Source organism: Emys orbicularis, chromosome 12 (assembly GCF_028017835.1).
Source record: "Emys orbicularis isolate rEmyOrb1 chromosome 12, rEmyOrb1.hap1, whole genome shotgun sequence".
NCBI classification, from domain to species: Eukaryota; Metazoa; Chordata; order Testudines; family Emydidae; genus Emys; species Emys orbicularis.
This window is the reverse complement of record NC_088694.1, coordinates 2,975,221-2,986,436: the sequence shown is the minus strand read 5'-3', so window position 1 is coordinate 2,986,436 and position 11,216 is coordinate 2,975,221. Positions and strand designations below refer to the sequence as shown.

The 11,216-nt window shown below is 59.0% G+C and overlaps 1 protein-coding gene across 1 annotated transcript; it reads left to right on the top strand.

Moving 5' to 3' along the window:
- The first annotated feature begins 2,702 nt into the window (after positions 1-2,702).
- Positions 2,703-5,244, top strand: SLC52A3 (solute carrier family 52 member 3). Its single transcript, XM_065414811.1, has 3 exons — positions 2,703-3,739; positions 4,714-4,837; positions 5,032-5,244. The coding sequence occupies exons 1-3, from the start codon at positions 2,703-2,705 to the stop codon at positions 5,242-5,244; spliced, it is 1,374 nt and encodes a 457-aa protein (XP_065270883.1).
- Positions 5,245-11,216: the final 5,972 nt, after the last annotated feature.

The following is an 11,216-nucleotide window of genomic DNA, read 5'->3' as shown; positions in this document are numbered from 1 at the left end:
CCCATAATGCTGGTCCAGATTCTCCTTTTGGAAAGAAGCGGAGTTTTATTTCCCACTGTCGCCTGGATGTTTTGAGTAGCCACAACACATGCAGCGTGGCACGTTCCCAGCTGGCAATGGATTTGGTACCGATATGGAACCCTTCCCCCGAGATTCTACCCCAGGGCATGAGGAGTCCATTGAAACAGGTTTAAAAGAGGCTTGCTGCAGCTCTGAGCCCTCTCCTGGTCCCCATTTTAACCAGACCGGAGTCTGTATCGGAGCCCTTCAGACCATCCTCCGCCTCTCCCACTGGATGCTCACAGACCCTGCCAAAGGCGCTGTACCATGATGGGGCAGTATCATGAGAATTTAAATCCTCCTCCCAAACCCCACACATTTTACCCTAAGCAGAGCCCTACAACAGCCAGGCTGCTCCTTGGCCCAAGGAGAGCTGCCCAGTGTGTTACCAGAGCGCCAGGCTCTGTGCTGTCCAATATGCCCACGCCGCATATCAAAGGGCCCAGCCGTTTTCTCTCTGGTCTGTTTTATTACTTAGCTCTAGTGTTCTGGCCCATTAGCACAATCCAGGCACCAGCACGCATGGGGGAGAACGCAAGGGAATTCACCAAAGGGCAAAGGGCTCTTTAGAAGTTGCAACACAATGAAAGTAACAAAGCTAAACTGAGCAATGGAATTCATTCCTATCTGGGTGTGTGGGACAGCAAGAGCAAGTGAGTCTAAACTGGGGCTGCGTTAAGCATGGGTGACCCAGGACAAAAAAAAGAAGGGCGAGGGAGTGTTGCCTAGTGATTAAGGCACAGGACTAGGAATCTACTCTCTTCTCTCCCACTGCCTTCCTGTGTGACCTTGGGCAAGTCTCAGGACAGCTCCGTGTCTCAGTTTCCCCATCTGTGGCATGGGGAAAATGCCCCCACCCCTTCCAGAAGGTGTTGGGAGCGTTCATTAATTGCTGGGGATGAAGAATGGTGAGGTTCTCAGATGGAAGGTGCAAGAGAAACACAAAGTTTTATTACAAAGGAACTGCCCAGAACGTCTGCGTGGGTCTCCAGTTCCGCCTTTGAGTAGCCATTTCCCGCCCGTGCCTCTGCATGTCCTTATCCCTGCTGGCCCCACACGCACCATGTGTACTCGTCTCGCTGCAACCACCCCGATCTCCCAGCAGGGAGAGAATTAGGGGAATCAGCCACTCCAGACCCCTGTAAAATATGGGAACATCAGACACGTCCCCCAGCCGGAGGGGGGAGAGAGAGGGGGAGCAGTCCTGATCCCCAGCTCGAGTCACTAACCCCAGCCAGCTCCCAGCCAGCATGAGGCCTCTTGTTCTCAGTGGCACTGGGGCAGGAGCAGTCAGCACCATCTGGCCACGCCGGGTCCCCCCGATGTCGGTGGGGTGGTGGGGAGTCCAGGGCCAATGAGAGGGGGGGGGAAGCCGGTACAAATTACCGGGGGCCAGCAGTCTGGAAGGGGGTCCGGGGCCCGGTTTCCCCGGCTGGTTAGCCGGTCCGCCCTTACCGGGGGGCCCGAAAAATTTTTTTCACTGGGGCCCGAACCCGCTCTCGGCGGCCCTGGGGGAGTCTGCAGCATTGCCTGAACCAGCAACCCAGGATCCTCGCATCTCCAGGGGGCCTGCTGAGCGGCTCTGCTCCCTGCAGGGTTCTGGGCTGAGCTTGGGGTTTTCCTGGGGAGGAGGAGATCAAGGCCAGGGAAAGGGCGACTGACTCAGCTCCTCTGGAATAGGCAGGCTCTGGTTTCAGGGCGGAGCTGCTGGCAGCACGTCAGACATTTGAATTCACCTGCCTTACTCCCAACTTAACTCCTCCTGGCATCTGCAGGCGGCAGGGCCCTTTGTGCCTCTGTTTGTTCTGTGATAAACTCCGACACAGGCTGGCGCTGGGGAAGGGGCCTGCATTGTCCTTGTGGACGTCCGGCTGCAGGGAGGTAGATTGGGGGTGGCAGCCGGCAGGGCCCCCTCCCATGGAAAGAGAAGTTGCCAGGACCCAAGCTCTGCCACAACCCCCAGGAGCATTGATCAGCTGCCTTTGGGGGCCCTCTGCCATTCTCCACGGTGCAAGGTAAGGAGCCCACCTCCCCTCTTTGTCTCAGGCTGGCAGGGGGGTAAGAAGGCAGGCACTGCCAGACCAGGGCTGCATCTCACCAGTTCCTTGGCTCCAAGAGGCCCAGGACCAGACGCCCGGGTGAAGCCAGCAGGAGGCAGTGAGGAGGGGTGCCTGCAGGGGTAGCCTCTTCCTGCCCCCCTCACCGCTCTGAGGCCAGAGAGTTCACAGCCCTTGCAGAATGCCATGTCCTCTCTCCTGCACTCTCTGTAGAAATGCCCAGTCCTGTTTGGGGTGCCCAGCTCCAGCCTCAGTGGGGTCCTGTGGCCTGGAGTTCCACAGGCTCAGCACTATGTGCTTGGCTTGTGAGGGTCTCAAGTCAGTTGAATAGAATTTGCCCCATAAAACGCTTGGTAAGTTTGCCTTTCTTCCACCTTCCTGAGGCACTTTCAGAGCAGTCCTGTGGCCGCTGGGGAGTGGGGTAGGGGGGAGCAGGACTGTACGGAGCGGGAGGGGCCCGGGGCTGGAGTAAACCGTCCCTGAGGAAGTAGCTAAGCCCCCCTTCCTCCTCCCTCCTCCCCAGAGGCAGCCTGGCTCCGCTCTCTGGGTCCCTGCCGGGTCAGAGTGGTTGGCGCTGGCCGAGCGATGGCGCTGCTCACCCACCTGCTGGCATGCGTCTTCGGGACGGGCTCCTGGGCAGCCCTCAATGGCCTGTGGGTGGAGCTGCCCCTGCTGGTGACCGAGCTGCCTGAGCAGTGGTACCTGCCCTCCTACATCACCATCATCATCCAGCTGGCCAACGTGGGGCCGCTGCTGGTCACCCTGCTGCACAGGTTCAAGCCCGGCCTGCTGAGCGAAGTGGCCGTCATCTATGGCGTGGTGGCCGTGGGAGCCCTGGCCTGCCTGCTCTTGGCCTTCCTTTGGGGTTTTACCTCCCCTGTCGCCGGGGAGCCCCACAGCACGGCCTTCTTCGGCCTCGCCTTCTGCCTGGCGCTGGTGGACTGCACCTCCTCAGTCACCTTCCTGCCCTTCATGGCGCGGCTGCAGCCCCGCTACGTCACCACCTTCTTCATGGGAGAAGGGCTCAGCGGGTTCCTCCCAGCCCTCGTTGCCCTGGCCCAGGGCGCCGGCATCGCCAGGTGCGTCAATGTCACCCGGGTCGCCAACATAACCGCGGGCAACAACACCACCGAGGGCAGCCAGTTCCAAATGGAGACCCAGTATCTCCCAGCCAACTTCTCCACCCTGGTCTTCTTCCTCCTCCTGGCCGCCATGATGGTCGCCTGCCTGGTAGCCTTCTTCTTCCTCACCAGGCTGCCCAAGGCGTGGGAGCTGTCGAGACAAAACTTGTGTCCTAGCACCATCACTCTCCACTCACTTCAGGAAATCCCTGGGAATGGGCCCAGGCTATCTAGGGGAGGAGACTCCCCAAGGAGAGGAAAGCCAGCGAGCTCTGACAAGGGATCCCATCATACAGACCCAGAGGTTACCTACTCTCTGGCCAAGTTTGCCTTCATCTACCTCCTTGTTGCCTGGGTGAACTCCCTAACCAACGGGATCCTGCCATCCGTGCAAGCCTATTCCTGCTTGCCCTATGGCAACATGGCCTACCACCTGTCTGCCACCCTGAGCTCCATGGCTAACCCGCTCGCCTGCACCATCGCCATGTTTCTGCCCAGCAGGTAAGTGCCCCCATCACGCCCTAGGGCAGCACACACAGCCCCCAAGTTACAACTCCCACAGTGAGCCGGGTTGGCGCCACCCAAACCCACAGGGGCTCCTCACCCATCCAGACTGTTCAGCAGCCCCTCATGGACACTGGATGCACCCGACGGGAACCGGGGCCGCGGAGAGAACCCCTCGCCAGCCACAAAGCAGCTGCATTCATAGGGAACATTGGCTAGGAGGGGCAGTTATGGGAGTCTAGAGTTAGGCTCCTGAGTCCGTATCTAGGCGTCAGCAAGTGCTTTGATTTTCCCCTGGATTTGCTCAGCACTTTGGCAAGCCAGAGCGTGGATTTAGGACAGAGCCGACTGCTAGGCCGCCCGGTTTGGAAATCGGGGTCGTTCCTGGGGGCGAGTGGCTCTCCCAGCTCCACTCACTGTCCCAGACGTAGGTCTGCAGGGGAGTGAAACACAAACTGACACAAACTCAATGCTTGTGGTTCACTGCCCTGGCAGCCGGGGGATATTCCAGACACACTCCCCCTGCTCTGGGCCGTCCCCTGCAGTCTCAGGTTCTGAGCTCTCCTCTTGCTAAGCCCAGGGGGAACGCAGACCCCAAGGGCAGCTGGCTCTGGCTGGGAAGCCCTTGCTGACCCTGGGACCTGTGTGAGCCGCAGGTCACAGCCCAGTCAGCAAAGCAGCAGAGGTATTTACTGCTTCAGGAAAGACCCCCCCCCATAGAAATACCAGGGGAGTTTGTTTGTCCCCTTAACCCTTTGCTCTCCTGCCTGCAGGCCCTCGGAGCTGCCCGGATGCCGGGCAGGCAGACCGAGGCAGTTCTCAGTCTCCCATGCGGTGGGTGGGACTCGTCCGTGTCTGGGCCCAGCAAGTTCTGGGAGCTGTGATTCCAGCGTGGGCAGGGCAGGGAGGGCTGAGCCGGGGCAGCGGTGCGGATGCCCGGCCGGGAGTCACTCTTGGTGTGTCTCACACAGGTCTCTGGCCCTGCTGGGGGCGCTCTCCGTGGCCGGGACAGGATTTGGGGCCTATAACATGGCTATGGCTGTCATGAGCCCGTGCCCCGTCCTGCAGCACTCGGCTTGGGGGCACGCCATCATCGTAAGTAGCTGGCACTGAAGTCTCCCCCCGCCCTTTTGCTGCCCTCCCTTCTGCTTCGGCTCCAGGATCCTGCGCCGGTGCCTTCCCCTGCTCCCCCTCTCAGCCTGTCCCCACTCCCAGCCCCCGTCCCTGTCCACACTGCTGCTGCCAGGAATCTGCTACCCAACCCGGAGATTCTCTTTCTGTTCTGACAGGTCATCTCCTGGGTGTGCTTCATGGGGAGCCTCAGTTACGTGAAGGTGATGACCGGGGTGATCCTGCGGAGCCAGAGCCACAGCGCCCTCGTGTGGTATGGGGCGGTAGAGCAGCTGGGGTCTCTGACCGGGGCCCTCATCATGTTCCCCCTGGTGAATGTCTATAGCTTCTTCAGATCTGCTGACTATTGCAACCTGCAGTGTCCAGCGTGAGCCTGGGCCGGGGGAGGTGCTCTGGGGAGGAGCTGTGGCAAGGGATTTGCTGGCCAAGGATATCATGGACTCCAGTGACTTCCAGACTGGGCAGAAAACACCTCCGCCCCGATCTCGTTAGCTTGATGGATCTCCATGCTGCAGCCCATAGTCTCCAAACTCTGCGCGCCGAAGCACACCCCAATCAGTTATGCAAACAGTGCTTTGGCTCCACAAGAAGAATGGAGTCAGGGACCCACACAGCTGAACAGGCAACACAGCTGCCCCTCAAGCCCCTCCCTGACAGGCTAGGGGAGTGGTGGTTTCTCTTGGGAAGTTTAAAGCAAAACGGGTCAGTACAGGTGATCTGGGAGGAAGCAACAGGCTCTCAGCTCTGCCCGGTGCATGGACACATTGTCTTGTGCCCTGACGGGTCCCTCTACAAACCCCAGTGTATCCATCTCCATCCCGCGCTGCCGGCAGAATCCGGCTGGAGCATTCCCCACACCGTGCTGCCCCAGGGCGTCGGTTCAGGTGCTGTACCCAGGGTACCCCAGTCTGTGCTTTTTGGGAGGCAGGTGACTCTCTCCTTGTTCCAGCTCCTCTCAAGCCTGGCATTTGTTTGCTCACATTGACTCTGCTCCCTGGGGCGTGCCCTGGGTCTGTGTCACCTGCCTTGATAGAGCAGCTGGAGTCAACTTTGATTTGTCCCTATTGACTTACATAGATCAGTTCTTTCTTCTTTCTCGTCCCAGTCCCCTTCCATTTGGGATTTTACTGAGTGGTTTCCATTCTATAGTTCTGAGACATTCACAACATTCCTGCTGGAGTTTAGGGAACTATAGAAACAGAAACGTAGGGCTGGAGAGGAGCTTGGGAGGTCATTGAGACCAGGCCCCTGGGCTGAGACAGGACCAAGTAAACCTAGACCATCCCTGACAGGTGTTTGTCCCACCTGCTCTTAAAAACCTCCAATGACGGGGATTCCACAACCTCCCGTGGAAGCCAGTTCCATCATTTAACTACCCTTACAGTTAGAAAGTTTTCCCAATATCTAACCTAAATCTCTCTGCCTGCAGATTAAGCCCATTTCTTCTTGTCCTACCTTCTGTGGGCATGGAGAACAATTGATCACTGTCCTGTTTACAGGAGCCCTTCACAGATTTGAAGACTTATCAGGTCACCCCTCAGTCATCTTTTCTCAAGACTAAACATGCCCAGTTTTATTAACTTTTCCTCACCGGTCAGGTTTTCTAAACCTTTGGTCATTTTTTTTGCTCTCCTCTGGACACTCTCCAGTTTGTCCACATCTCTCCCAAAGTGGGGTACCCAGAACTGGGCACAGGACTCCAGCTGAGGCCTCCCCAGTGCCGAGTACAGCGGGACAATTACACGTGACACGCCTGCTAACACACCCCAGAACGATATTAGCCTTGCCCTTTTCCTCAACTGCAGCACATTGCTGACTCGTTCACGTTGTGATCTACTGTAACCCCCGGCTCCTTTTCAGCAGTACGACCACCTTGCTGGTCATTCCCTGGCTGTTATTTTGTAGTTGTGCATTTGATTTTTCCTTCCTACGTGTAGTACTTTGCATTTGTCTTTACTGAATTTCATCTTGTTGATTTCAGACATGGGGAGAAGGCAGGGGAATTCACCAAAGGGCAAAGAGCTCTTTAGAAGTTGCAACACAATGAAAGTAACAAACGTGTTGACACTGTGTGCTGCCCCCTGGGGGTCAGGCCTGTCTCTGCTAGGACTTAAAGCACATATGCATGTCCCAAAAGCAGCCCAAACAATTCCATCTCCTCTTTGAACACAGCCCTCCGAGAGCCACAACAGAGGGGAGGACTCCAGACTGCCACAGGCTGGGAGCTGGTCAGAGCTTTGTTGCTAGCTAAGCTGAGCCAGGATGGGCAAGTAGCAGGATTGACACCTCTAGCCCGAAAAACCTAAGTGATACTAGTGGTATTCCTCTGTAAATCCCAGTCAGAGTAAGGAATGCTTAGGGTTAATGGATGGCATGATGTGGATGGTACCAGCTTGCAGATGAGATGGAAAAGTCAGGCCTTGACCCCCTGTAGCCACTGAAAAGCCCAATGCATTTGCCAACCCTGGAATCCTGGCCAGATTCCTACCTAAACTCCCCTCTCGTTTCAATGGGATATATTCTTCTTCACTTCCTGTCCTGAACTGTTGCGTAGTGTTGTTGGTATTGTTATTTCCCACCCCAGAGATGGCTGCATTTCTCTGGCATCATTTGTAATTCTGTGGAGCGCCTTAAACTTGCGAAAGGTGCTGTCTCGACCAGTACCTGCCCCCTCTCCCCCCCCAGGTCACTCCATTCCCCTGAGTCGCACTGCATCTGCCAGGTGAAAAACTGCTTCAGCCGGTTCTGCCATGGCCACGTCGTATGGGGTGAATCCAGCCCTGCCAGGAGCTGCATCCCACAAACATCCCTGTGCAAAGGACAAGGTGACGGATACAGAGGCCAGCCCTGTGCCAGCCATGCCAGGCACTTGCCTGACTGGTACTGTGCCAGCCATGCCAGGCACTTGCAAGAATCCTGTAGGTTTGCGAGCATAAGGGAGAGGCCTTCCTGATTCTGAATAGGACATGGGCTTTGCATACAGTGCTCCGCTGTGGATTTTTACCCGACTGGGACAACCTCGGTACGCACAGCGCAGCTTTGTTCCACCAGGCGTCACTGCAGCCCTAGAGAGCAGAGAGAGTAGGCAGAGGTGGGCTGGTTATGGAGAGACCCTCGTGGCTACAACAACGCTGGTTACATAGTCGAGCAGGGTGCAGGCCTGCAGGAGATTAAACGGGCTGGGGGCTGGCTGGGTTTGTAGCTAAACTGGGCCAGGCCCGGTCAATTCTTGCATGGGACACTGCTAAGGAAAGTGATATTGAGTCCCAGATGATCCAAAGCCCTGGTCTGGGTGCTCAGAGGGCCTGGAAATGAACCTGGGGTCCTGGTCATTCAAGAGCTCACCCGAGCCCAGTGCCCTGGCTCCAGTAATGGCAGGTCTCTGCCTTTTGAATGGCGTATATTTGGAACTCTTCCTGTCCCAAACACTGTTGCTGGGAGATCCTACCCAGAGCTGGCTGCATTTTAGCCCCCAAGGAAGCGGCCCCTTACAGCTCCCAGCGTGTAGGGCACCTCGGGGAGCAGTTCTTCTGGGTGCGAGGTAAAGGCCAGGGCCTGACGGAGCTGCAAATGAGGGGTGACCCGCTAGCGCTGTGCTGGTGGCCGGGAGAGGAGAGCCAAGCTCAGGGGCTTAATTAATCACATCTCCCCCGATCCGCGAACCTTCCCTGTCGCCCACATGCAGGAGGCCAGAAAACAGGCAGCTGTGACTGCAAGGGAAAGGGCACTTAACCCCTCTGGTCCTGCTGTCGGGGCACGTGGGGGGCCGAGTGCTGGTAGCAAGCCCTGCCCGTGTCCCTGCCAGGCTGGGTTCTGTGAGAGCCTGTGCCCAGCACCTCAGCCTGCCCGTCAGATGGAGGGTGCACACGTTAACTCTTTCATGGTTGATCAGCAGCATCGTCAGTCCTCTGGGAAGGAGGTGCAGAGGGGCATCCCTTCCCCTCCCCCAACAGCGTGCAGCTGTCCTACCGCCGACTCCCCCACCCCCTGACGGCACACAGGAAAGGGGGAGAGAGAGCCAGACAATGGCGGAGGGAGCCCCGTCCCCCCCTGCAGTTAATCACAATTAGGGAGCGGGGTGTCAGCTGCATTGCTTAGATCATCAATCACAGGGTGGGGAGGGGAGCTGGCAGCAGCAGCAGCCCCGGCAAAGGGAGACACAGGGTGACCCAGTTACCATAGGAGCAGTGCAGCAGCCAGGAGATTGCTGCTCGCAGGACGGGGGAAAGGCGAAAGGGCCCCCACCTCTTCACCCTGTTGCACCAACCTCTCATGAGGCAGCCAGGGGAGGGGGAGGGTCAGGGATGTACTGCAGCCATGTACACTGGCAGAGAAATCCTGCCCCGCTGCCCCCAAACACAGGCTCAGCCACATGTTCATCAGAGCCGGCCGGTCCCCTGTGCACCCCCTGCCTGTGTGCAGCTGTCTGCTCTTTGGGCTAGGGGTGGTTGTGCCCCTCGCCCAGCGGGCCCCTGGCCAGAGCCGTACACACACTCAGAATGAATTGGAGGCGAGGGCCCCGCGCCCCCCGCTTCCCCAGCAGCGCACAATTCCCTTCCAGCAAAAAGCGGGCGCTGGCTGGGCAGGCAGGTTTGCTGGGTGCCCTGAGCACGCACCCAGCAGCGTCCCAGTGAGCAGGGCTGCCTAGAGAGGCCAGCAGCCTCCCTTCCCAAGGCTGGGGAGCAGAGCGCAAACCCCCAGCACGCTCACCGCTCGCTCCGGCCTGGGTGGCAGGCCCTACTCCCTGCTAGCCACCGGGGGGCAGTAGAAACCTGTGGTCAGTGGTGCCTTTTTGGAGGGGGCGGGGGCACCTGCCCAGGTGCCCCCCAGCCTCGGGGGACGTATTGCACCGGTTTGCTAAAGGCAGTAGGGAAGTTCAGTGTTTCGATGTGGAGGGTCCCCCTCCTTACAATATGGGACAGACGGACGCCTCTGGTGGAAGGAAGGGGAGTCGCCTCTGTCACATCCCCCCCTTGACACCCCTGGCCCAGTGGGGCGCTTTCCCCATATCCTGCTATTGCTTCGCGCCCCACGTGCGAGGGATCCCCTGTCCTTTGCCTCTGGCAGGGAGGGTACGAACAGGCGCTGCACCTCCCAGGTCAGAGGGTGCAACTCGTTCCTTCTACGCCTCCCGCCACCAGGGGGCGCCTTGCTCCCCTCCCCCAACTGGGGGCTTCTTGGCTAATTAACTCAGAGCTAATAAGCCGCCGACTCAGCCTCCTTTGTGCCCCTGTGGCGGGCGGCATTGAGATGCAAAGCGCTCAGGGCCGGGGCCTCCCCGCAGCCCCCCGCTCTGTCACACGGATCCCAGGCTGCAGCTGGCCAGAAAGGACCGGCACCACCTGGACATCCCAGTTTCGAGGCAGAGATCCCCCTGCGGCCTTGAGCAGCGAGGGAGCCGCCTGGCTGCTCTCCCATCTGCTCGCAGGCCGGCCCCCTCCCCTTCAGCCTGCTCCAGCCGGAGAGCGTGCGGGGCAGGAGGGGGAGCTGGCTGCATTCTCACATGCACCCCTGCGGGCCGACGTGTCTCCCACCCAGCAGGCCCAGGGCAGCCTTGTGCACCGAGCCTGAACTTGGGGAGCAACTCCAGCCGCTCCTCTGGCGTCAGGCCGGGTCGCGCTGCGGGCGGACAGGGACTGGGGCTCGGAAATCCCAGCCAGCAAGGGAGGGGACAGAGGAAACAGCCCTGAGCACCGGGAGAGCCATGCCACGGAGGGAAGGGTCTGATCCCCAGGGAGCCATGTGCAAGGGTTGGGGGATACCTGGGCAAGCCTCCCCTGGGGACCCTTTGCTCACCCAGTCCCTTTGGTGCAACCTGCTACATTGCAATGGCAGAGTGCCCACCCTCGGAGCTGGCCTGGGCAGCGCGGCTGGTGGGGATGGGTCGGCAGCAGGGATGGACTCTCCAGAGGAAGGGAACCCCCTGCCTTACAAATCACCTGGCTCAGCAGGGGGAGGGCAGGCAACATCCTGGCTGCAGCGAAGCGCTGGGGGGTCGCTAGCGTTTGGATCGTGCAGCACGTTTTTCCAAAGCTGCTGATTGACTTGGAGTCAGAACCCCAGTGCCCGGGTGTGAGCCCCGTGCCCCCACCCCAGGCGTGAGCCCTGTGCCCTGCCATAAAGCCCCAGCCCTGCCCCGACCCCTCATCCCTCTTCCAGCCCAAAGCTCTGTAGTGCACCTGGTTCTATGTAGACCAGCCCCGAGGACGGTCTCAGATGCCCAAGAGCCACATGAAATCCAGGCTTGGGATCCCTGCCTGCCGTTACCGCACCTGATGTAATTCTGGGGTGACTCCACTGGCTCCAGCGTGTGTGTGTGTGTGTGTGTGTGTGTGTGTGTGGG